Genomic DNA, 27,646 nt, shown 5'->3' with positions numbered 1-27,646 from the left:
CATGCACCATCCTGTGGGCGCATCTCAGTGCACATGCTCACAATCATGTCGGAACAACTGCCTAAGATACGTCGGATCACTGCCTATGGCGTGAACGTAACCTACGCCTAGTCATATTCACGTCCTACGTAAACGTCGTAAAATATGTTGGCTTGTGTTCCCTGGTGCAGCCCTTTGCATGGATGCTGCTGAGTTACACCTCCTTTATGGGGCATAACTTTACGCCGTTTGTATAACTTTACGCGCACTGCGTCGGGCGGACATACGTTCGTGAATCGGCGTATCTCCCTCATTTGCATATGTGAATAGAAAATCAATGGGAGCGCCAAATACGTCCAGCGTAAATATGCGCCCACTCTACGCCGGCGTAGGCAAGTTACGTCGGTCGGATGAAGCCTATTTTCAGGCGTATCTTCGTTTCTGAGTCCGGCGCATAGATACAACGGCGCATATTTGCACTTACGCGGCGTATCTCAAGATACGTCGGCGCAAGTGCTTTGTGAATCCAGGCCATAGTGTTTTGCTTTTAGGCCAAAAAGTAAAATTTTGATCTCATCTGACCAGAGCACCTTCTCCCACGTGTTTGCTGTGTCCCCCACATGCCATATTGCAAACTGCAAATGGGACTTCTTAAGACTTCCTTTAAACAATGGCTTTCTTCTTGACACTCCTCCACAAAGGCCAGATTTTTAGAGTGCACAACTAAATAGTTGTCTTGTGGACAGTTGCCATGGGCCTCTCGGCTGCCTCTCTGATGAATGCTCTCCTTGCCCGGCCTATCAGTTTTAGGTGGATGGCCATGTCTTGGTAGGTTTGCAGTTGTGCCATACTCATTCCATTTTCAGATGATGGATTACACAGTGCTCTGTGAGATGTTCAAAGCTTGGGATATTTTTTTATAACCCAACCCTGCTTTAAACTTCTCCACAGCTTTATCCCTGACCTGTCTTGTGTGTGCCTTATGCCCCGTACACACGATCTGAAAAATCGGAACTGCAGATAGTGTAAAATCGTCACACATCCATTTATTTAGACAAAGTATTGCACTTACTTAAAGTGGAGGTTTACCCTGAAATGTTAATTTTTAACATTAGATTGATGCTCATTTTGTCAAGGTAAATCGGGTGTTTTTTTTAAAAATCGAAGCTGTACTTACCGTTTTAGAGAGTGATCTTCTCCGCCGCTTCCGGGTATGGGCTGCGGGACTGGGCGTTCCTATTTGATTGACAGTCTTCTGACAGGCTTCCGACGGTCGCATCTATTGCGTCACGATTTTCCGAAAGTAGCCGAACGTCGGTGCGCAGGCGCCGTATAGAGCCGCACCGACGTTCGGCTTCTTTCGGCTACTCGTGACGCAATGTATGCGACCGTCGGAAAGCCTGTCGGAAGACTGTCAATCAAATAGGAACGCCCAGCAGGGCCGGTGCAAGGATTTCTGCCTACACAAGCGAAGCTCCATTTTGGCGCCCCCCCCCCCCCCAACGGCCACCCACCTCCCTTGCAAAAATGTTTCTTTCAATAATTTTTTTATATAAAAAAAACACACTAATTTGTGCTTTTGTAACCACGCCACACCAGAAATTCTTAGTATAATAAACACCATACTACTAAATGTAAAACATACTGGACCCCTTTACATTACACAGCACCATACACAGTACAGACACCCCTACAGTGCAGACCCCCATACCCCACAGTACAGACACCCCTATAGTGCAGCCCCCCACAGTACAGAAACCCTTACAGTGCAGACCCCAACCCGACACAGTACAGACACCCCTACAGTGCAGACCCCCACCCCTATAGTGCAGACCCCCACAGTACAGACACCCCTACAGTACAGACCCCCCTATAGTGCAGACTCCCACAGTACAGACACCCCTACAGTGCAGACCCCCACCCCTATAGTGCAGACCCCCACAGTACAGACACCCCTACAGTACAGACCCCCCTATAGTGCAGACTCCCACAGTACAGACACCCCTACAGTGCAGACCCCCACAGTACAGACACCCCTATAGTGCAGACTCCCACCCCTACAATGCAGACACCCCTACAGTGCAGACTAGAGGTAGACCGATATGGGTTTTTCTCTGGCCGATACCGATGCCGATATTTCAAAATTGGGGCGGCTGATGGCCGATATTTTAGGCCGATTTTTGCGGCCGATATTTTTTAATTTTTTTTCATTATCTCAGAAAATCTAGGTTGGGGAGGAGGTTATTGTTTAGGGTGGAGAGGTAAAGTGCAGCCTATCAGTGTCCAACAGTGCCACCTCATTAGTGTCCACCAGTTCAGCCTGTCAGTGCAACCTCATCACTGCCTACCAGTTCAGCCCATTAGTGTCCATCAGTGCCACCTCATTACTGCCCACCAGTGCCACCTCATAATTATTAAAAAAGAAAAAAAAATACAATCTTAGTCATTTTAAGGAGGGGGTACAGAGAGGTGGTTGTGGAGGAGGGGGGTACAGAGAGGGCTGTAAAGCTACTTCTCTGTGCCCCCTCCTCTACCGCCACCTCTCTGTACCCCCTCCTCTACAGCCACCTCTCTGTACCCCCCTCCTCTACAGCCACCTCTCTGTACCCCCCTCCTCTACAGCCACCTCTCTGTACCCCCCTCCTCTACAGCCACCTCTCTGTACCCCCCCTCCTCCACAGCCACCTCTCTGTACCCCCCCTCCTCCACAGCCACCTCTCTGTACCCCCCTCCTCCACAGCCACCTCTCTCTGTACCCGCCTCCTCCACAGCCATGTGTTGTGGAGAGGGTGGATGGTGCTAGGCGTGGGTGGGGATGCATTGTGGAGAGGGGTGGGTGGGGAATGCGTTGTGGAGAGGGGTGGGTGGGGATGCATTGTGGAGTGGGATGGATGGTGCTTGGCGTGGGTGGTGATGCGTTGTGGTGATGCGTTGTGGAGAGGGGTGGGTGGTACCCGCCTCCTCCACAGCCACCTCTCTCTGTACCCGCCTCCTCCACAGCCATGTGTTGTGGAGAGGGTGGATGGTGCTTGGCGTGGGTGGGGATGCGTTGTGGAGAGGGGTGGGTGGGGATGCGTTGTGGAGAGGGGTGTGTGGGGATGCATTGTGGAGTGGGATGGATGGTGCTTGGCGTGGGTGGTGATGCGTTGTGGTGATGCGTTGTGGAGAGGGGTGGGTGGTACCCGCCTCCTCCACAGCCACCTCTCTCTGTACCCGCCTCCTCCACAGCCATGTGTTGTGGAGAGGGTGGATGGTGCTAGGCGTGGGTGGGGATGCGTTGTGGAGAGGGGTGGGTGGGGATGCATTGTGGAGTGGGATGGATGGTGCTTGGCGTGGGTGGTGATGCGTTGTGGTGATGCGTTGTGGAGAGGGATGGATGGTGCTGGGTGTGGGTGGGGATGTGTTGTGGAAAGGGATAGATGGTGCAGGGGATGCGTTAGAGAGGGATGGATGGTGCTGGGTGGGGATGTGTTGTGGAGAGGGATAGATGGTGCTGGGTGTGGGTGGGGATGTGTTGTGGAAAGGGATAGATGGTGCAGGGGATGCGTTAGAGAGGGATGGATGGTGCTGGGTGGGGATGTGTTGTGGAAAGGGATGGATGGTGCAGGGGATGCGTTAGAGAGGGATGGATGGTGCTGGGTGGGGATGAAGATGATTGTGTTGCATTGTGAAGATGGATGAGGATGACTCTGTGGGGATGAGAGTTACATTGTGAAGAGGATCTCCACAATGTAACTCTCATATCCACCCAGAGTCATCCTCATCCATCTTCACAATGCCAGCCTGTCAACCTCAGCCAGGTTTCCCTTTAAACAGGAGTTTAATTAAAGTCTGCAGGGGGGGGGGGGGCACAGTAACACACACAATTTCTGTGACTTACCCTCCATCCATGCTGCTTCCTGGTATTTATACAATAACATCATTAGCATGTGACAAACCCGATCGTGGCCAGCACTAGCTAAACTTCTCTTCCTTCCCTGCTGAAGGGAGCATGCTGGCTGCTTGTAATTTTTTTTTGTGATGGACGCTGATGAGCTGACCAGCCAATCTGCATGCACCTAGCCCTATCAAGTGCCTGCAGATTGGCTGGTCAGCTCATCAGCGTCCATCACAAAAAAAAATTACAAGCAGCCAGCATGCTCCCTTCAGCAGGGAAGGAAGAGAAGTTTAGCTAGTGCTGGCCACGATCTCCTGCTGGGGGGAGTTACTAGTCAGGCAGCAGAGACTCGGGTTTGTCACATGCTAATGATGTTATTGTTCTTCTGCAACAGCTCGCCGGGGGAGGGGGCGGGGCAGTGCGGTGCCAGTGAAACTTTTTCTCCCTCCCTTCTCCTCTACAGACACCGTTCCCGCAGGACTCGAACCCTGGAGCGGGACACTGGGCGCCGGAGGGCGGCGGCAACTCCGGAAAAAAAAAAAAAAAGGTAATCTTTCCGCCCCATCCCAGGCTGCGGACCTGCCCGCCCCAAGCGGCCGCTTGGTCCGCCTGGCGGTTGCGCCGGCCCTGACGCCCAGTCCCGAAGACCATACCTGGAAGCGGAGAAGATCGGAGAAGATCGCTTGAAGCGGTGAAGATCGGAGAAGATCGCTCTCTAAAACGGTAAGTACTGCTTCGTTTTTAAACAAAACTACCCGATTCCCCTTGACAAAATGAGCATGAATCTAATGTTAAAAAATTTGGGTGAACTCCCGCTTTAAAATGCACCTTAAAAAGCATGCAATAGCAGACATTGGCCGGCATCCAAACAGGGAAGACAAATTGTGCATGCTGATGTCCTTCAGTAAGCCACACCCCTTACGTTTTGTTGTACATTGATGACATCAGTGTATGACAAAAAGCGTATAGGCGTGGCCTATTGAAGAACTTCAGCACGCACAATTTGTCTTCCCTGTTTGGATGCCAGCCAATATTTGCTATTACATGCTTTTTAAGTTGCGTTTTATATAAGTGCAATACTTTGCCTTAACTGTCCAACTTATAGGACTTAAAGTGGAAGTTCAGCCTAAAACAAATTATCTCCAAATCTACTCGCAGACACATTCTAAGACTAACCATGTAAAGCAAAAATCACTACACATACTTTTTCTGCATCTGATTTGGTCTCCAGCGGTGGATGCTGTGTGCAGAAGGCAGCTGACAATAGCTGGGAAAGTGAAATCACCCATAGGATTACCATGGGGCCTCCGTTGTCCGCTGGCTCTTCTGCACCCACTTACATAATGAAGCCGCTGCTGACAGCTCAGCGTGGAACCTGACAGCTCAGCGTGGAACCTGACGGGATCGTCTTCAGAAAAGGTATGTTTAGCGATTTCTTCTTTACAGGGCTAGATAGGTTAGTCTAAGAATGTGGCTGCTTTAAGGCTGGGTTCACACTTCGCTGTTCTCCTATTCAGGGATGAATCAGGCCCAAATTATTAATTCGGACCTGAAACAAAGCCAAAGATGCACAGGACCCCTGTGCAATCTGCTCCACAGCCATCACGGAGATGTGTGAACCGACTGCATTGATGGAAACCCGCATTCAATTTGCACTAGTGTGAACCCAGCCTAAAGGATATGCTACTGATGACTCTGTGCCAGATACCACAGCATACCTTCAGATGACCATGCCTCGATGGTGTTAAAATGGGAACCTGTTCAGAATTAGATGGGTGGTCATAAAGTTATGGCTGATCAGTGTTTGTATTTTATCTGTGTATTTATCTGTTTGCCTGGAGTTTGGCTTTAAAACGGTTGTAAACCCTAGATATGAAATATGAACAAAGTAGATCTCACTTGTGCTATGTCGGGCCTGTAGGACATTAAAGTGGATCTAAAGTCTAAACTTTTTTTTAACCTTAATGCAGTGGTTTCCAAACTGCAGCCCAGGGGCCAGATGTAGCCATTTGCTTGCCTATATCTGGCCCTTTGAGTGCTATTCCTCCAAATGACCCCAATAATGGGCCACCATTCCTCCCACTAACACCATTGATGGGGCACTATTCCTCCCACCGATACCAATAGTGAGGCATTATTCCTACAACTAACACCAATGATGGGGAATCATTCCTTCCAATGATGAATGAGGCACTGTAACAATGGGGAACAATTCCTCCCATAAAAAAAGACCAATAAGTAAGCTTTACTCCTACTGGCCACAAGCTGCCAAAGATTAAAGAGCACTCACCCGCTGACACCAGGCAGAAAATTAAACTCAGACACAGCAGAAGCTTCATAGTACTGGGATCTTCAATGCCTGCAAAAAGTTAAACATAATGTTTAGTGCACATTAGACATGTGCAATTAGTTTCAGTCTGAATACAAATTCGGACATACTTTTTGTTATTCAAAGTATCGGATGTATCCGAATCTCCAAATAAGGTAGTAACAAATTTTGTTGAAATTTGTTTCATTTATTTGTTTTTAAACCAATTCCAAATTTTATGAAAGAATTGAATTTAGACCGATCGAAAAATGATCGACCAATTTGAATTATGTGTGAAGAATAGCTGGTTGTTAATCAGCGGGCCAGGAAGTTGGCAGCCTCGTCCTTAACAACTGATGACTCATCAGCTGTCAGCGGGCTTCTCCACTGACAGCTGAAATGTAAATAAAACAATAGAGAAATTTCAACAAAAAACAGTGTGGGGGCCCCCAAATCCATACTAGGCCCTCTGGGTCTGGTATGGATTCTAGGGGAAACCCCATGGTAAAAAAAAAAACGTCATGGGGTCCACCCCAAAAATCCATACCAGACCCTTATCCAAACATGTAAGGAAAGGGAGGGGGGACAAGTGAACGCCCCCTCCTGAACCCTACCAGGCCACATGCCCTAAACATAGGGGGACCCCCAGATCCCAGCTCCACTGTATGTGAATGATTATGTGGTACATGGTACCCCTACCCGATTACAAAAAATGTGTAAAAAGTGAATAAAGACAGTATAAGAGTTTTTGACAATTCCTATATTAAAAAAATAAAACACAATGTCCCCCCCCTGATGTAAATCCATTGTCAATCATGCCACCCGGCACCCGCCACCACCGCTGGACCCGAAAAAAGCAAAAAAAAAAAAAACTCTGGCTTCAATGTGGTGGGACATTGTTTTTTATTTTTGAATAGATGAATTATCAAAAATTTGTGTACTGTCTTTATTCACTTTTTACAGTTTTTTGGGTGAATGGGTAGGAGTACTATATACCCAATACTCATTAACATGGGGGCTTCCAGATTCAGATAAGCTCCCCACAACCAAAGCCCAGGGTTGTGGGGGAAGAGGCCCTTGTCCCCATCAACATGGGGACAAGGTGCTTTGGAGTAGGGTTTTTTCTTTTCCTTGCATGTCCCCCTCAGATCTACAGCGACTGCACTTGAAAGTGCACTTCTAGTGCAAAGTGGATTTGCCTTTTGTAAATAACCCCCAATGTGTTTACCTCCTTAGTGATGGAAGGTAAAATAAATCTGAACACAATTTTACAACTTTGACATATGCAAGAAAAAGTGTTCTAGGCAGGCTACAGAAGTAAAAATAAACACACAGAATGAAAACTTTGGGGTGAATTTTCGAAAGGAAAATAGACTGTGCACTTTGCAAGTGCAGGTGCTCCAAAGCTTAGTAAAGGAGGGAAGCTCTACTGACTTCCATCATCCCATCATGTGCAAGCAAAAGTGCTGCCCCCCCCCCCCCCTGCACGTGATTGGATATTATTTGCAAAGTGAATCTCATTTACTAAGCTCTTAGGCAACTGTGCTTGTAAAGTGCACAGTCTATTTGCCTTCAGTAAACCCACCACACTGACTGCTACAATTACTACAAATATTATAATAATAATCATAATATATTTGCATTCAATAATTTTTTGTTCAAATATTAATAATAAATTATTAGTGGTATTATTAATAATAATATTATAAATTATTAGTACTAGTTTTATGTTAACAATAATATAGCATATATTCTTTAGGATGGAAAAATGTTGCTGTTACTACTACTACTACTACTACTACTACTACTATCTTTCTATCCAAAATGAGATGTGTTATATTTTTGTTTATATAATACAAGCATAATAATATTAATCCCCATCATAATAATAATCATATTATTATTACTAATAATATAATTCCATCCAAAAGGAGATGTTGCACTTGTGTTCAAACAATATTAATATTAATAATAATATATTATTATTATAATACTAATAATAATGATAATGATATGATTAATTATTATTATTATCATTATTATTATTATTATTTAGCAATACTATTACTATTATTATTTGTATTACTTATTTTTTTAACAAAAATAATAAACTTTATTATTAACTTATAATAAACTATGTTACAAATGTTCTACTGTTGTCAGTTCCACTGAATGTACCTGCTACCGGCTTCATATTGAATATATATACAATTTATATATAATATGAAGCAGAACTTTATCCTCACCCTCTTAAAATTACGAGGAAGGCATTGCACATTATTCTTTAAATACAAGAGAACTCTCATTTGCTTTAATTTGAGTGACAAATATTGATAGAAGGACCTGACAAGGATCCACAAACAGACATACCTGTGTTAATTCCCAGTTAAAGGTGTGTCTCCCTCCGTGGCACCCAAAAGTATATCAGGCTCACCTAGATCTCCAAACACTCAAATATAAACTTTCCAGAAGAAGGCGGTGCGTGTTGCGAAGGTGGTTGGGGCTTAAGTTATAGAACATTATTTAACAGTGTGTATGAACAGGAGCAGGTATATGACATTGATATATATATCTCAAAGTGCTGGACTGTGCAGGATAACTCTTCAAGGGTTTTCATTTTCTGAACTGTCTATATATATATATATATATATATATATATATATATATATATATATATATATATACATACACACAGTATCTCACAAAAGTGAGTACACCCCTCACATTTTTGTAAATATTTTATTCTATCCTTTCATGTGGCAACACTGAAGAAATTACACTTTGCTACAATGTAAAGTGGTGAGTGTACAGCTTGTATAATAGTATAAATGTGCCGTCCCATCAAAATAACTCAACACACGGCCATTAATGCCTAAACCGCTAGCAACAAAAGTGAGTACATCCCTAAGTGAAAATTTCCAAATTGGGCCCAATGTGTCAATATTTTGTGTGGCCACCATTATTTTCCAGCACTGCCTTAACCCTCTTGGACAAGGAGGTCACCAGAGCTTCACAGGTTGCCACTGGAGTCCTCTTCCACTCCTCCATGACAACATCAAAGAGCTGGTGGATGTTAGATACTGTCACGATTAGGCGTCGGGCTTGAAGACTAATTGCTATAGCAGTTGCAGGACTACCACCGACCAGTAGGATAGGTATACAGGCAGTCACCCTGGCAGATGACATGGGCTCACCTAAGGTGCGGAGTCTAAGTACTAATCGGTGTTCACCAGAGCTCCTGATGGTGGAGATGGATTTTGCTGTGTGCTAGTATCAAGTCGCAGTCCTCAGGTTTGCCCCACCAGGGTAGTAGTTGCAGGTGGGGATCAGGCAGTAGAGTAGTCAAAGAACAAGTCAAAGGTCAATCACAAGTGGTAGCAAAATACAGACGGCAGCAGGGAAGTCAAGATCAAGGCACTGGCTGAGAAGGCACAATAACCTGGTAAAGAAAGCAACTGTACTAAATGCCTTCTTCTCCACACTTTTTAAGCAAGAAAAAGAAGGGTTTACAGACAGCGACTGTAGTGTTTTTGGCACAACACAAGACATACCCATGTGGCTAACAGAGGCCGGAGTCAAAGATAGACTTAGCCAAAATAGTTCAGTCTCAGTTTTTGTGGATGACACAAAGTTAAGCAGAGTATCAAACTCTCATCAGGACATGGAAATTTTGCAGAATGACCTGAATAAAATAATGGAGTGGGATGAAAAATGGCAAATAAGGTTTAATGTGGAGAAATGTAAAGTAATGCACTTGGGGTCAAAAAACATAAATGTAAAATATTCACTAGGTGGAGTACAGCTTGGGGAGTCAAGGATGGAAAAGGATCTAGGGGTACTAGTAGATGACAGGTTGTGCAACAGCATGCAGTGCCAAGCTGCAGCTGCCAAAGCCAGCAGAATATTAGCATGCATAAAAAAAGGGATATACTCCAGGGACAAAACCATAATCCTGCCACTTTATATAACTATGATCAAACCTCATCTGGAGTTTTCAGTCAAGTTCTGGTCACCAGTCCTCCGAAGGGACATGCTGGAGCTGGAGAGGGTCCAAAGAAGGCCAACTAAACTAATAAGGGGCGAATATGTCCACACAACTTCGGAGAACTTCACACAATGCCTGGGAACCACTAAGAGGAAAATCTCTCCAGCAAACCTCAGCAAATACCGCTACAGCGGCAGAGGCAAAAATTCCAAGATGGCACCGCCACACAGACTGAACATGGAGGAGGACATGGAGGATGATGAGGTCTCCCTGCCTGCGTCTGAGGACTCAATGAGAGGTAACATCAACCCTGACCTGCCAGTAACTTTTGCAGCTATGACTGACATAGCAGCAAACATTAAAAACTCATTTTCTATTGCCATTACTGATATAAAGACTGAGCTACTAAGATTATCAGAGAAAATGGTGGTAAACGAATGTGCAGGGAAGAGGAGAGATAGGACCCTGTTAAGACTGGATGATATTACAATCACTTACTCTCAACATATGATCAACATAAATAGGCAGATCGAAGACCTGGACAACAGGTGAAGAAGACACAATATAAGAGTGAGAGGCGTCCCAGCTCTGACCTCCAACTTTAATGGCATTATTGAGAGACCTGAGCAGTCCCCCATTGAACACGATAGAGCACACAAAGCCCTCAGGCCCAGAGCCCCGGACAACAACCATCCCAGAGACATTATATGCTATCTTCCAAACTTCTGTTTGAAAGAAGACATCCTAGAAAAGGGTAGAGCGAATGAGCAGATCACATTTGATGGGGCTGCAATTCAGCTCTTCCAAGATCTGTCTCCCATCTCACTGAAAAACAGAAGAGCTTTGAGGCCACTTCTTGAAATACTGAACGAAAAGGGAATTAGTTGTAGATTGTCACAATCTATGGTGAACGGGAGTGAACCACAACTGCCGTCAAGGGAAGATTTCAATGCACTTCTGTATGTTATGTGAAATTTCAGTACTAGACCCCAGGCGTCACTCCAATCAAAACAGGAGTTTGGGGGTTCACTACATCATCTCTCTCACATATAGGAATGTGTTGAGCTACTAAGGATGGAGGTATTACAAAATGCGTCCAATCCCTAGCATTGAAAGATTACAATAAATGTAAGTAAGCACAAGTGCGTTTAAAGATTCCAATGCACTTCTTGATGCAAGTGATTATCAGTACGGGACCCCAGGCATCACTCCAATCAGAGAACAGGAGTTTGGGGGTTCTCTACATCATATCACTTTAACATAAAGGAATGCATTAAGCCACTAAGGATCCAGGTATAAAATACCTTCAACCCTTAGAATAGAAAAGTTAAAGCGAACATGTTCAATAACTTAGGGCGTGAGCCCATGGACATATAACAGCGTATGTCAAGCACGTAGTAAATAAGGATAATGTAGGCAAATAAGTTGTGTAAGAGAGGCAAATATAGCTTAGCTAAATTAAGAGTGTATGTCCCTTTAAGATATTCCACAGCGAACAACCAAAGACACAATAAGTAATCTCAAGCAGTTGGTTAATATTAAGTAAGCCAGTTTAAATACAGTTCTTGCTGGAAACAATATATGAAGCAGGTAATTCTAGAGTAGTAGTAAGTGCTACTTATCCGTTTGCAGAGCTTGAATGTTGTAGTATCTTTAGCAGCAAGGTTTCTGCAGTGCAGGGTTCCCTGGAGGATAATATCTTTAAGGTGTCCCCAGCAATGGCATGAGTTAGATGGTCCTAGGGTTCCAGCGTAGCATGATGTCCAATTGTGGGGATAGATGGTACCAGTAATTGTAGCGTGGCCGAGTACGGCTGACAATAATAGAACCCTGTTTGAATGGGGCTGAAAGCCTTTATAGGCAGCTGACAGGTGCATGGAACAATCAGCGGTGATCCACGGCGCACTTCCGTGTTCCAGGCTGGAATGCATGCAGCGCCGGGCGATGACGTCATTGCGCGGTCGTCGTATGCGTTCCAGAGTGGAACGCAATACGGCGTGAGAGAGCGCCTGTTACACAGATGAAAGTTCCCCTTTGCTCTAAAGGCTAATTTCATGTGAAAACAACACATACAGTACTCAGAACCCCAGATGACCTCCAAAAATGTTGTGAAAGCATACAGATTGCACCTGTGGATCTCCCTGACTGGTACGATGGAATTTCGTTTACCCCCCACCATTAACAACCCGCTCTTTATACCGGGCCATTCTCCGGGAAAAAAACCCTCCCAGCTGGGGAAACAAAAGCAATTTTAACTCCAGCCTCCTCCTACAAAAGCCCTAGACTGAAGGAAGCTAGGTAATTTCGAGGTTCTCTCCTCTTTTCAGTGCCTATTGCATTATCAAAACGCCTGTTTATAAACGCCAAGTTCAAACTGTTATACTAAACACATGTTGAAAATCTCCATGTAATCTTACGTTTGTCATACAGAAGACTTACATCTCTTCTTCACTAGATGGAGCACTTAACCGAGACATAACCAACAATCCTGTTTCGAGTGTTGTGTTATACAAGTTCCTTTTTTCAACCACTGGACGGCTCCCTCTCCTCATAACACATCAGCAAAGGTAACACTGTCTATCTTCTTCTTGTCTCCAAGAACCTATGACAATAGTAATCTTCCTGAGGCCTCTACCTCAACATGACGATCCACATCGATTACAGGATCTATGTGGTTCATAATAACCCGTATACCTTGTCTCTAGAAGCGGAGACCAATGAAAATACGTTACTTGCAAAGCTTAGTTACATAACTTAAAAACTGTCACTTATAAGGAACTATGGACTAACCTCATAGAGGTTGCAAATGGACTGATCTGCAATAGAAACTGCCCAATATGACATAAAAACAATACCTGCCTTAATTATAAATCAGTGATCCTCATTTATCTCCCATATCTCTCAACCCATGTCCATTATAATAACTTTGTCTTTTTCATCCAAGGTCTTATCCAACTTTTATTGTGGTGATATATTTGAGATGCTACCCACAAGACACTTGGAAGTATGCATTTATCCATATCCATCAACCGTAGAGCTCTCCTTTATGTGACTCCTGCTCCAGACCGTTCAACAGTGAGTAATTTAGACAATCGACTGTACACTACACATAGAAGAACCTCCGACAAGAAATTATCAAGAGAAGGCAGTGAAGACATATCCAAAAGAAGAGCCTTCTACCTACTATTCTATCAATATAAACCTGCTACGTGACGAACACTGTCTCTCAGCAAACAGTCACGTTGGCTGTGCTTGGCTTTCAATTTATAAGTCTAACCCTTGTCACCTAGGAATTATGGTTTGTGCCAGTGTTAGCAGCGGAACCAACAAAAAGTGGAAAGAGGGGTAGTCACTTGCTGTGTATAAATTACATAGACAGTTCCTCTTTAAAATGGCAAACTGTATAAGGAACTTAGCTCCCATCATTCCCCCGGTACTCTTATTTCCAAGTAGGGTTCATCCTGCTCCATCTTCTCGACCTGCTCCTTTTGATCCAGCCAAGTAGCCGCATCTTGTGCATTTTCAAAGAACTGGTTCGGACCTCTGGCTGTCACCCTCAGCTTGACCGGGAACAACATAGCATATGATAATTGCAGCGTTTGTAGCCTTTTCTTTACTTCAGCAAATTTAGATCATCTGCGTTGCACTTCCACAGGAAAAGTGAGATTTTGGTGCCATTATATTGGACGTTTCCCTTCTCTCTGGCCAGGCGCAGCTCCACCTCTCTATCCTTATAATTCAGAAGTCTGGCTAGGATCAATGGGGGGGGGGGTTGCCAGGTGGGATGGGCCTCAGGGCTACCTTGTGTGCCCTCTCCACCGTGTAGATAGGAGGAAAGGCTTCTTTGCCAAATACATCCTACAGCCATCCTTCAACAAATGCTGTGGAGTCCCAGCCCTCCACCTTTTCTGGGAGTCCCACTATGCACACATTGTTGCGTCTCAGGTGATTCTCGATGTTGTCTGTTTTGTTAAGTGCTTGGAACGTGACTCTAACACCCCTGTGCAGGGGGGGCAACTGAAATAAAGTTGATAGCTTGGCTTATATTTAAATAGCACACTTACTGCTATTAAATCGATCGTGAGACAGATTCGTGAATAAAAAACGTGTGTTTAATGTACACACTTAACATAAGTACAAAAACAGTTTAAATGTATCAAATAGCTTCAAATAAGAGTTCAAAAAATAAGAATTTCAAATGAATGAGATGTGTGTTCCAAGTCTTGCTTCTGTATGTTTGCAAAATAAATGTGTCTGAATGTCTCCTCTTGATGTTGACTGAGGGAGTCCTTGAAGATGGCTGAAGAACGAGTTCTGCCCCAGCTGGCAAACCTTCAGTTTATATATCAAAGACATTTCTTTGTCTGAATTTCGCGCTCAGAAATATACCCTCCCAAAGGGCGTGATTTATAATGAAAACCTGATACAACATCTGTTTTACATCTATCTCAACCTTTACATAGGAAATGTCTCCTGAGAACCTAGTCTAAATATTCTGTAGATCTCAAGAGGAAATGGCTTGTTTAGGTAAGAAAAGGTGAAAGGTCTGCAGACACAGCTAAAATCACATTCTAAACAGAATGTGGCCTAGCTAATCAATCACTGAGAAACAGCCATATGAATTACCTCAATAGGAGAACACATTCCAATCAAATACAATTCTTTACTTAAAACATTAAACATTTCAAATGAACATATATATATATTTCATATTCAAACTTATACGTTTTTGGAGTTTCAAATCTCGAATTCAGCGAATTACACAAGAAAATTAATAGCTCAAACAGTCTCACATTCATTCATATTAACAAGAATATATATATTCTTTATAAAATCCTTCCGGAAGGGATTTTAGAATATAACATTCCCCTCTGAAATATGAATAATGACCATATTTCCTAATCATTTATACACCCATTTATGTCACAAACACTCTGACTTTGATCTAATAACTCCAAATGCATTGTCACCTGTCATCGAATTTGCAACTCCAAAACCTAATCTCCTTTTAAGCTTATTTTGCAACATATCGTCACCTTTCTTGATTTCATTTCTGATTTGCTTATACAGTTTTTTCATTCTAAACATTAAAAATAATTGATATATAATGCATAACATAATAATAATAAAAATAATAACTATAGGATGTGATAAAATATTTCCTGCTGCGGAAGTAATTGAAGTTTTTCCCCAAATAGATATACTATTTTTAAATTGATGAAAACAAACCTTCCTTTTATCTACAAGAGTAGTTAATTCAGAAGAAGCTTCAAATGTTTCTATTCTTGCAGAACATAATGTATGATTATGATAACAAGAATGAAATATCCTTTTATCTTGATTAGGTAAACAAATAACTTTAGACTGAAATTGTAAACATGATGACAAATCTAATTGTTCTAATTCCAAATTATCCTTGTTAAGCGCAAAATCTGTATACTGCAATTTATAAAATAATAATTGAGTATCACTAATTGGTAATCCCAAAACAGTAATTGGAACCAAAATTTGTTCTCTCCCTGCTATAGGAATCATAGAAGAACTGTAACATACATCCTGACTACATCCTAACCATTTATTTACCCATAAATCAGTATGATTTCTTGCATATGCATATTCTCTGGGTAAATTCTGCAATATACCAAGAGGGGTAACTCCACTCTGAAAAGCTTGTGCAATTATTTTAAAATTAGTGGAATATTCTGTTTGAATTTCTAAACATAGTCTGGCAATATGTGAATGTTCTTCACTAGTCATTAAATTGAGAGTAATATTCTGAAGATGTAGTATGGATGGACCCATTACATTGGCTGTTTTAATAACCATATCTTCTAATATCTGATTTAAGTTTCTTTGGATCTTAAAACCTTTACTTCCCACTAAACCTGCTGACTCAAGATCAGATTTTAACGTGTTAATATCCATACTATTTGCAATGCTGCCAATTACACCTATGCCCCCTAGGGCTCCTTCGACAATACCACGTCTATTTCTGTTATGACTATTGATTCCAAACCATCTTTCAATACCCAATTCCATATTAACCAAATGTCTTTGACATTGTGGAAACCTTGTAGAAATTTTCCATTCTGAAATATTAAAGTTCCACAATATAATGACGAATGTTCCTTCTCTCAATAGAGCTCTGGATTGTAAATGGTTAATCTGGAAGGGATTAGCAAAAACACTGTTTTTACCAACACATGGAGTTTTCCCTGGGGACATGACAATTATACTTGCATTAGCACATTTCAAGGGATAGCCTTCTATTAATATGCAGCACTCATATATACCAGTATCATTTAAAGATACACCTGATTGATGATAAATAAATTTATCATTGATCCAATTCACATTACCAAAGATTCCTTTGTGAATTATATTAGTTGTACTGTGGAAAAAACTACCCAAAAACTCACCATTCCTTTTCCAAGTTAACAATGAATTTTGAGGTAAATATATCTGAGTACTACACATCAAATTCAATCCATCTTCATCTTCAATGACTTTTAAAGACTGTGGTGACACTTTTATCTCTGGAACAATAATATCTACCACAGTAATGCTAATTTTGACTCGTAACTGAGTAGATTTTCTTATTACTCTAAAATCCCATTTTCTTACAATGTCTCCTTTTTCATCTCCAATTATATTTAGATGTTCTGGGTCTAATATTTTTACAAAACATTGAAAAAGGTAATAATACTGGTCTACTGGATAAAATATTTTTCCAGACCTTGACATATCATTATTAACATCTCCTGACCAGATTGTTGAATCATTACCTTTTATAAATAATGACCAAAAAGCTCTAATCAGTATATTACATTCAAAAGTCTTGGTTATGTTATTAGACCTATAAAATCCTTGCATTTTAACAAAATTGGTTTTCGACTCTATTTTAACTTCTATTTCCACCTCATTACTATGAATGAAATATAATTCCATACAATGCTCATACCCCTGTCCTACAGCTATATACCCAATCAAATCATCAGCTGTATTGACATTGGTATATCTAAACCTATCCAATTTGTTATCTACATTAATATCATTGTCCATATTTCTTTTGCTTCTTAATACTGTAATGTCTTTGAGAAAATTGTCAATCCTGTTAACCTCTGCATGGCTGGAACAGTTTGTGATATATTTTACCACTGATAAAAATGTCAATAGAGAAAAAAATGAATCCTGTGACGATGACGATGATGATCAACTTTCTTTCTTTAAGATTTTTCATCTCTTTTGTAGTCATCTTTCCTTCTTTGATCAATTTTTGTAAAAATCATTCCTAGAAAAAAGAAAAGCAGTATCATTTATCTCAAAATATAAATTTTTATCTCATAAAATAACATTATCATCTCATAATATACCATTTTCACTAATCAATGTATATCCATATTTTTGTTGTCTACGTGCATATTCCACTGAATTGAGAGGTCTTTGAACTTCCACCATTAATCATTATGTTTTCTCTATTGCCCCTCTGTGCATCGTAGACAAAAAAAAATTCATTGAAAAACCAAATGACATTTTCCTTCCTGTCATAAAATTCACAGTGTTTCAGAAGATGCTATACTTCTGACACTACTCAAAAAAAAACAAGATTAAATTACACTGTCTGTTATGTATTCCATTTTGTCCCACTAAAACTTTACTATAAGAAAATCAAACAGTTTTTCTTTTACCAAAGTGACCTAAACTCTCATGAATGAATTTAGTGAATTCCCTAAAGGTGTTGAGGTATAACAAGACACAAAAACCCATTGAAAGTCATGACGCAACATCAACGTTCTCATGAACCATAGAAGATGTCAAATCAACCTGTAGAGGAACAAAAATTCCTTTTCCTGTTCTTCAGCAAATTAGGGTATCTGTGTGTTTGTTTTCCTTGCAACAATTATACCAATTCAGGTTGAATCACCACTTCACCATGTAAAACCTACTTCCTTTGCTAAAGTCTCTTAAATAGAAACCTCAAAATACTAATAAAAATAGTATAAATATATATATATTGTGCGTATGTGTATCAAACTGGATCAACTTCCTTGTGTGTGTGATTTTTCAAAAGTGTGTGTGTGTGATTCCTATCAGGCTGTCAGCACGTCTGCATGTCTCCCTTTGGCCCCCACCTTTTCTTACAAAGGAGAGCTTTGGAAGCAAAACCCCGCGAAATTTAAATCACAAGGATGTATGTCACTTACTCCAAAATTACTAAGGATGGACTGTAAAGAGCTGAGATATGAATAATATATCTTGTACTCAATGTTTGAAACAAATAACACTACATACATACACATATACAAATTTCTTCCTTATTCATTCGATTTCTTTTATCATTAAAATCAATTCCCTTCATATCTTAAAAAGACTTCAATATGATCTGTTACATTTACTGCACAATGCACATCCACTACACTATACAAGTAAAGAAACAATAAATTCTGTCTCTTTTCCTAAACCAATTAATATTCCTTAAAATTTCACTTCACTTTTCATGAGCTAGACGTTACATATATTCCACTTAAAATCTCTTCTTTCAGAATTGTCTGCAATTCTGCCAGAAAAATAAAATATTCAACTTTCTGATTCCCAACATGAAATCTGTCGAACTTACATCAAAACCTTATTCAATAATCCTTATGCAATACCAAAAATCATAGCCAAAAAGTCATAACCAAAAATCATAAATTCCATGCCGCTCACTAAGGAACATGCCTATTTTTTCCTCCCAGCGTAACATTAGAAGTAACAAATGGCTTATTGTACTTTAAATAATATTGTTCTTCTTGTCTAACTTGAAAATTATACCTCCTATGATTACTCCATCTTACAGAGTAAACTTCATAACGCCTTGGAGACGTTTTGAAATTACGTGACTTCCTGTCACTCACTGACCAACAAAATTTTGTCATATGACCTTTCCTGCGACATAAAGAACATTTGAAAACTTGCTTTCTCTGTGCATATGACGATGGATAAACACATTGCTTCTTAGAATGAACAAACGTAACACATTGCTTGTCACTATTGCCTGAAATGCTTTCAAAAACATTCACTGTGTTTTTAGTAATGTCTGCTGCAATAATATTATCCTGTTTCCCTGCATGTGGTATCTCCTCCATTTTATCTGAGGACTGAGCAAATTCTGTTAATACCATATCTGACTGCGTTCCTATTTCACTCTGCTCAACATAATTACATACAGTTCCACAATTTAAACAACTAGCTGCAGTAGATACATTCTCATGTGTTTGCATATTGCCTGCATTACCCGAAGTGTCCTCTGAATGTATTTCTGTTACCTCAGAAATCATTGAATTAAAATCTGTAACTAGTTTCATTACATTACTTAATTTCCTTTTAATTTTAGCTAACGAGAATCTCTCTGCATCAATAGCCAGATTAGATTCTAAACATTGCAAATATAACGACTTCCATAAAACAGAATAACAAATCTGTTTCGATAAACCTTGACATTCATCAGCTGAACATTTAAAACATTCCATGATTTTACTCACCGAATAAGAAGTCTTCCGTGTTCTACGAATCTTCCAGGTCATTCACGATACATCAATACTTCTAGGCTCTCGTCAAACTCTTTCCGTAGTTTCTCTCAGTACTAACATGTTCCCCCTTTCGATATAAGGGACAGTTGTAAAAAAACTGCGACAAAATGAGCGACTGGCTGATTGTTGACTTCTAGGTTCTCGTCAAACGTTTCAAAAATTACTCAATACTCTACTTCTCTGCCCTCCGATAGCACTTTGAGAAAGTGGTATAAAATTTGAAAATCGTTCATCGAATGGCTGGCTTAGCCAATGAAATAAAGTTGATAGCTTGGCTTATATTTAAATAGCACACTTACTGCTATTAAATCGATCGTGAGACAGATTCGTGAATAAAAAACGTGTGTTTAATGTACACACTTAACATAAGTACAAAAACAGTTTAAATGTATCAAATAGCTTCAAATAAGAGTTCAAAAAATAAGAATTTCAAATGAATGAGATGTGTGTTCCAAGTCTTGCTTCTGTATGTTTGCAAAATAAATGTGTCTGAATGTCTCCTCTTGATGTTGACTGAGGGAGTCCTTGAAGATGGCTGAAGAACGAGTTCTGCCCCAGCTGGCAAACCTTCAGTTTATATATCAAAGACATTTCTTTGTCTGAATTTCGCGCTCAGAAATATACCCTCCCAAAGGGCGTGATTTATAATGAAAACCTGATACAACATCTGTTTTACATCTATCTCAACCTTTACATAGGAAATGTCTCCTGAGAACCTAGTCTAAATATTCTGTAGATCTCAAGAGGAAATGGCTTGTTTAGGTAAGAAAAGGTGAAAGGTCTGCAGACACAGCTAAAATCACATTCTAAACAGAATGTGGCCTAGCTAATCAATCACTGAGAAACAGCCATATGAATTACCTCAATAGGAGAACACATTCCAATCAAATACAATTCTTTACTTAAAACATTAAACATTTCAAATGAACATATATATATATTTCATATTCAAACTTATACGTTTTTGGAGTTTCAAATCTCGAATTCAGCGAATTACACAAGAAAATTAATAGCTCAAACAGTCTCACATTCATTCATATTAACAAGAATATATATATTCTTTATAAAATCCTTCCGGAAGGGCAACTGGTCTTCCACATCACTCACCCTGCCCTCCACTGCCGTGGTTCTCTCCCTGATCTTCTGGAGGTCCTGACGCATGAGAGACACTGTTTCCCTCAGTCCTCCAAACTTCTCTTTCAGGTCCTCCACAGAGGCAGTGCGCTTGTGAACTGCATGCAGGATCTCACTAAGCCAAGGTTGAGCACGGTTCTCTGAAGGGAGATCAAATAAATCAGAAATGGGATTGTTCTGGGTGTCTAGTGGCACTGTGTCATCAAGTATGCTTGCATCTTCCCTGCTATCAGGCTCCAGGGAGTGTGGATGCTGTTGTGAGGCATTCAGGGGGGAATCTGCATGCCCAGACAGCTTCTGATTGTCGTACAGCATGTCCCTGGGCTGCTCTTTGGGCTCCAGGCTTGTTTAGTTTACCCCTCTGCTCGGATTTCTTCTCCATGCCTTGTTGTGCATTAGAAGGCTGTGGCTGCCAGGTGCCATCTTGGCCAGCTTGGAAAACCGCGGCCGCGGCTTCCCCACGGTTCCCCTGGGTCAGCATCAGCTTGGTTTGGGTGTCCAGCGGTTCCGAATGGCTCAGGGAGGCAGCGGGCAGCACTAGTGGTGGAAATCGGGCAGAATCAAGTGCGAGGAGAGGATAAAAGTCAGGATCACCAGCGGGAGCTCTGTGCAGCAGGTCAGCTCACATGCCTTGTCAGGCCACGGCCCCGCTGAACATGTTCAATTAAGCATAGGAGATAGAAAAACCCATGGACTGGCATCTATCAATATAGGACTGACCCTCAAAACAGCACCCCCATAAAACTGTCAGTCCAGATGGACTGGCAACAATCAAAAACAGACTTGATGTCTACCTTCGCCATTAATGCCTCCAGGCCTGTAGCTGCCTTCCCGACTAAAGACACTGTTTCATGAAAGCATGCATACACCACCTTCTCAGCTGTTCATCAATGCTGCCATGAGCCTGAGATATCTTCAGATACGACAGGTGGTGTATTAATCTAGACTTCCCAAACCTAGAGAAACTCAGATGAGGTACAAGGGAGACCTAAATGACCAGTGAGCGCGCGCGGGGGGGAGGGAGCAATGCAGAGAGCTGCTGACTGACAGACCAGTCACAAGGAGAAAATGGAGCAGTGACCGGTCTTTAGTACAGGAAGCTCCTGCACAGAGGCAACATTTCATGCTTGATTACTGCACAGATCTGGAAGACATACACATGTCTCTTATATTTAGATAATATTTGCTTATTCAGGAGTCCAGCCTTAAGAAAAAGGTGCATTTTATCCTGAGGACTGTTGCAACACACAATACATGTGAAGAACTTCCCCCCTGTGGAGCTGCTGTTTTTTTTGGGTGGCTCATTTACCTCATGGCTCCCCCGAATTCCTAGTGGTGGATAATGCGTATTGCATTTGGCAGAAGTAAAGGAATGTCCGCAACAGGTGCTCTTTGCTGTGCTCTTTATTACCCAGTCGGGTAAAAACAATAAACTTGTGGTGAGGAAAGTAAAGTTGAAGAAGAAAGGAGAATAGCAGATTCAGGCGTAATGGTAGGGAAACAGTCCTGCTCCCAACCCACTATGTGAGTGGGTTTAGTGTACCCAGACAGGCCTCTCTCACTGACCTGGCAGCCGGAGTATCACTCGAACATTTGTAGGATAAAGTCCCTGCCACAGACCCTCCTTGGTGAACTTCAGAGAGACACCTCTGCCACAGGCCCTCTCTGACTTGTAGTTACGGAGATAATCCTTCTTAGATGAATTATGCCTGGATCTCCTTCAACTTGTCGCCCAGGTACTGACTGACAGGTGATCAATCCTTCAGTGTCCGGCTACCTTGATCCCCGGTGGTTTGTCAAGGCCCTTTTGGACCACCAGCCTCTCAATGGCGCTCCTCAGATGGACTCCCCACCGAACAGCAATACAGCTTGGGATCCTCAAAGGTGGGAACCCAGTCGCTCACTGGGTCCCCGTCGCTGTTCAGATGCTCCGGGCCAACATGGTCCCAGAACCAGGAACACTGCGTGGCACGCACGCCCCGGCCAGGTAGGCCATACCGCTGGGGCGCCGTGATGTGGTCACCCTAAAGGTGGGTGCCACACTCGAAGAAGAAGACCCAGAACCAATGGCGTCTGCCTCATAAATACCCCTCCCCAGCATGCACAGCGAGGCCAAACCCTCCTGATTGGCTGCTGGGAAAGAGCACCCAAACCTTGACTCCACTGCTGCCACCTGCAGCACCGGGGTTGGAAGAACACCCCAGTGCAACAGAATAAGCCTACAGCACAGCCAAGCTGAGACAGAGACCCTGTTTTGCACATAACAATTTGGATCAGAGTTTAACTACACTCTGATCTCCCTCTAAATTTAACTAGCACCGGTACTGTAAAGTACCCAGGCGCTACACATGTTATGTACTTACTCTTTTGTCATCAGATATTTCACGTTATAGCTAGTAAATTCTGCCTTTTTTTGTCTATTGTACAGCATTAAACATTAAACAGCCCAGCTTGCAAGGCATGTATCAATATTTAGTTTGCTTGACGTTCCCTCTGTTATCTTGTCCTCTATGGACCTCTGACCCGTGACTTCTGAAAAAAACTGTGGGTGGGACAGTGTTTAAAAGTCCTTGTGCAGTGTGTTCATACACTGACCCTGGGAATCTGGTCACTTTTGTTGCTGGCATACTATACCATGGGGACCCTCATACTCTACATTTTCTCAATCTGCCTCTTCCATGCCACCTTGGGAAGTCCCGTAAACTGCAGCACAGAGATAAGAGGGATACGGCCAGATGTCAAAAGGGTGAGTGATTTTTGGAAAAGAATGTTAGCTATGTAAAGACATTATAGTAAGAATAGATGAAAGTTCAACATAGTCAAAAGAAATAATATTTTTAAGTGATATAACTTTATTTTATTCAAGGAAGCCTGCTCTAAAAGAATACGGAAGGTGTCATTTCCGACCTCTTTCTGTAAACATAAGTTGCCTGGGGGCTAATGGCTTCAATATTTTCTGAGACAATGATCGGGCCCAATATGAATCAGTAAAGTCAGAACTCCAAAGCACCATACTCATGGTTAGTAGTCCCGGAAGCTATGTGAACAGCATGACAGCCAGGCAACCCCCCAGAAGAGGGGGTCTGTTATGGAAGCCTCCTTAGTCATAGCTCCCAACTGTCCCTGATTTCAAGGGGCTGTCCCTGATTTGGGACAAAGTCCCTCTGTCCCTCATTTTGGTCTGATCTATATAGCTGTATATAAAATTAACATTTTATCTTTCAAAAAGTGTTTCCCAGTGCTAAACTTTTCATCCAATTTCGAAACTGCTGCATTTGTATATTTCAAAAGCCAATATAAAGGAATAGTAGTGGTAAAAAAAAGGACTTGTGGGTTTAAGTAATACTTTTTTTATGTATAATTCTCCTTTAAGGGTGCGTGGTAGGGGGTGTCCTATGCCTACATTATTTTGCTAATAGGTGTCCCTCATTCCCACCTCAAAAAGTTGCGAAGAATGCTTTTCTGCCCTTTAAGGTTAACCACACACTCATAAGGACAGGATGTACATGCCTAAGCAAACATTCCTTTAGACCAGAGGTCTCCAAACTTACTAAACAAATGGCCAGTTTACTGTCCTTCAGACTTTATGTGGGACACACTGTGGCTATTGGGAGTAGAAAAGGTCCCGATGTCAGTGGGGGGAAAAATAATGCCCCACCATTTCTTTCAGTGGGAGTAGTTGAGCTCCATTATTGGCATCAGTGGGAGTAATTGTGCCCCATTGTTGGTGTCTTGGGAGGAATTGTGCTCCATCATTGGTGTTATTGGGCCCCATTGTTGGAGTCTTAGGGAGGAATTGTGCCCCATTATTGAAGTCATTGGGAGGAATTGTGCCCCATTGTTGGAGTCATTGGAAGGAATTGTGCACCATTGTTGGTGTCATTGGGTGGAACAAAGGGCAGCATCTGGCCTCCGGGTCGCCCTTTTGAAACCACTGCCCTAGACTGCAGCTGGCTGGTGTAAGCGTTAGTGTGGGCAGGGATGTGGGTAATCTGATAAATCAGCCATTTGTCATCTCTTGACTACAGGTAACTTAAAGTATAACTGCAGAAAGTAGAAAAAAATATCCCCCCCCCCCAGACTGCTAGGGTTAGACACTTGTTATGTCTAGGGGGTACAGTAACAGGCAGTATTACTTACAATATGCCCCTGGTCCGACCAGATCTGGCACTGCCCTCTTCTCCCAAAAGTGTCTGTCTGTAGGACATATTGTACATTGAGGAGGCCTTAACATGACTGTGGCCAGGAGCTACTTACAGAGGAGGGGAACGTTGAATTGGTCTCACAGCTGGAGGGACCATGCTAGAGGTTGGAGATAGATTAGGATTTCTCCTTATTCTGTAACCCCTAGACAAATCAAGCAATTTAATTCCTGGAGTTGGGGGCAAAAAAAAAGAGCATACATTTGATCCCAATGGTAACGCAAGCCAAATCACAACCCCAAGTTATCATCTGCTCTATAAGGGAAGGGGAGGGGATAGTGATGAAATTATTAATCAAATATTGGCCAGGGCCATATTCTGGCAGAAATTGTGATTTTTTTAAAATGTCATTCCTTTTTACTATTTTGTGCCAGTTTTTAATTGATAATAAGAAAAAAGTCCATCACCATTTTACCACCAAATAAAGGCCCAATTTGTCCTAAAAAAAAAATGCGGTATAATCCTCCTGGATGCACAAAGTAGTTACAACGATACACAAAAAATGCTGCAGCGCTAATAAATGAATCCATAGATAATAAAAAAAAATTGAAATAAAAAAAAAAATGATGATAAAGTCCCAATAAAGTCAAGTGAATTAATGAAAAAAAGCAAAAATCCATATAGTGAAGTATAAGTGTGCAATCCAGCAATCACCAACGTGCTCCACCACCCAGTGTAAGATGGGTTCTTACCAGAATGACATGACTCAATGAATAGCTCCTCAGCATTAAGCCAATATGAATCCTTCAGGAACAGATGCTGTTTAGTGGTTCAGATAGATGCAGGACAAGGATGTGCCTTGAATATGCAAAAAAGGAAACATCCAGATATTGTTTTACCGTAAACACTCTTTAATGGTGTAGACAAGATTAAAGTACTCACATTTCAGAAGGCAAAAATTGCATATAAAAATCCAAACGCTCTAAAGCATGCATGGAAATCAATGGTGGTCTACACAAGAGATCAGGCGTGACGGTGGCATGTATATATAGGCTCCGCCCTACATGTTTTGTCACAACTGATGTGAGAAATGCTATAAATATTAAAATGAATTGTTTGGTTTTGTTCCTTTAACATTTCGGCATGATTTCTTAACAGCTAAATGGTCTGTGGAACCTGAAGGCAGTCATGGGTATGTTCGACCCACCTAAACGAACGTGTTCCTACTCAAACATAAGAGTATCCGAGAACAAAGCTAGTTTATGGGGATTCTTCAGTCCGTAAGTCCACATACTTCTATTGCGCACACAGAAAAATACATTGCCATTTACTAACGGACTAGAGCATGTTTCCTTTGCTAAGTAATGTTTCACAAACCTTAGTGAATGCAATAAAAATTCATTTTGCAGAGATTTCCCAAATCATGGGCATGGTAAATGAAAAATAAATAAATAAAAAAAGAACCCATAGTGACAGCTCTTCCGGGGAACAACAATATGAAGATGTTGACATAAAACCTATCTTTGCTGTACTCTAAAGGTCACTTGCTGGTAATACCATTGGGTAGCCAAAGTTCAATATTTGTTTAACCACTTCCAAACCGCCGTACGTCTTTATACGGCCTAATTTTAAAGATTGATATCTCGGTAACGGCAGCAGCTGCTGCCACAACCGAGGTATCAATCTTTAGTGTCAGCGGTTCTGTTAACGATAACAGCGGTCTCCGCGGCGGATTTGCCGCGAGATCGCCGTTATCGGCGGCGGGAGAGGGCCCCCCCCTCCCGCAGCTCTCCCGCGCCCTCTGCCGCTTACCGTAGCCGTCGGTAGCGGCGGAGGCGATCGGGACCGTTCGGCTGGTGGCTGGGGACGAGACTGAAGGAAAAATCTCCTTCGCCCATCCCCATAGCTCTGCTGGGCGGAAGTGACGTCAAAACGTCAGTCCCGCCCAGCCTCTTAAAGAAACATTTTTTTTTTTTGTCATTTGAAAAAATGACAGTTTCAATTTTTTTTTTTTGCATTTTAGTCTAAATATGAGATCTGAGGTCTTTTTGACCCCAGATCTAATATTTAAGAGGACCTGTCATGCTTTTTTCTATTACAAGAGATGTTTACATTCCTTGTAATAGGAATAAAAGGAATATTTTTTTTTTCCAGTGTAAAAAATAATAAAATAAATAAAAATAAATAAGAAAAAAATTTTTTTTTTAAACCCCCCCCGTCCCGAAGAGCTCATGCGCAGAAGCGAACGCATACGCGAGTAGCGCCCACATATGAAAACGGTGTTCAAACGACACAAGTGAGGTATCGCCGCGATTGTTAGAGCGAGAGCAATAATTATAGCCCTAGACCTACTCTGTAACTCAAAAAATGCAACCTATAGAATTTTTTAAACGTCGCCTATCGAGATTTTTAAGGGTAAAAGTTTGACGCCATACCACGAGCGGGCGCAATTTGTAAGCGTGACATGTTGGGTACCATTTTACTTGGCGTAACATTATCTTTCACAATATATAAAAAAATTGGGCCAAATTTATTGCTGTCTTATTTTTTAATTCAAAAAAGTGATTTTTTTCCAAAAAAAGTGCGCTTGTAGGACCGCTGCGCAAATATGGTGTGACAAAAAGTATTGCAATGATCGCCATTTTATTCTCT

At 41.8% G+C, this 27,646-nt stretch overlaps 3 protein-coding genes across 5 annotated transcripts in view; 1 reads left to right on the top strand and 2 right to left on the bottom strand.

Annotated features, from left to right (window-relative positions):
- LOC120913277 (prostate stem cell antigen-like) overlaps nt 1-25,826 on the bottom strand; it is a 35,166-nt gene extending 9,340 nt beyond the window's left edge. The window contains exons 1-2 of one of the 2 annotated variants that reach the window (XM_040323117.1): nt 25,747-25,826; nt 6,147-6,215 (exon numbers count right to left, since the gene is read on the bottom strand). In XM_040323117.1, coding sequence (XP_040179051.1) covers nt 6,147-6,195 — 49 coding nt within the window. In that variant the 5' untranslated portion in view covers nt 6,196-6,215; nt 25,747-25,826. Of the gene's footprint in view, nt 1-6,146; nt 6,216-8,534; nt 8,642-25,746 lie in introns of those variants that run through there. The other variant, XM_040323116.1, reaches the window with a different exon arrangement.
- On the bottom strand, nt 14,793-19,759 carry LOC120913275. The gene is made up of 2 exons (XM_040323113.1): nt 19,671-19,759; nt 14,793-17,440 (listed from the first exon to the last, which is right to left on the bottom strand). The coding sequence occupies exon 2, from the start codon at nt 17,209-17,211 to the stop codon at nt 15,073-15,075; it is 2,139 nt and encodes a 712-aa protein (XP_040179047.1). The 5' UTR covers nt 17,212-17,440; nt 19,671-19,759; the 3' UTR covers nt 14,793-15,072.
- LOC120913276 overlaps nt 23,421-27,646 on the top strand; it is a 58,591-nt gene continuing 54,365 nt past the window's right edge. Inside the window, exons 1-2 of one of the 2 annotated variants that reach the window (XM_040323114.1) lie at nt 23,421-23,598; nt 26,153-26,274. In XM_040323114.1, the coding sequence (XP_040179048.1) occupies nt 23,488-23,598; nt 26,153-26,274 (233 nt within the window). In that variant the 5' untranslated portion in view covers nt 23,421-23,487. The remainder of the gene's footprint in view (nt 23,599-26,152; nt 26,275-27,646) is intronic. The other variant, XM_040323115.1, reaches the window with a different exon arrangement.

This window comes from Rana temporaria, chromosome 9, assembly GCF_905171775.1.
Source record: "Rana temporaria chromosome 9, aRanTem1.1, whole genome shotgun sequence".
In the NCBI taxonomy this organism is placed as follows: Eukaryota; Metazoa; Chordata; class Amphibia; order Anura; family Ranidae; genus Rana; species Rana temporaria.
This window is presented reverse-complemented; position numbering and strand designations above follow the sequence as displayed.

Excerpts from the sequence above, each read along its gene's own strand:
- LOC120913275 (XM_040323113.1), bottom strand. The coding sequence starts at position 17,211 with ATGGACAATGATATTAATGTAGATAACAAATTGGATAGGTTTAGATAT.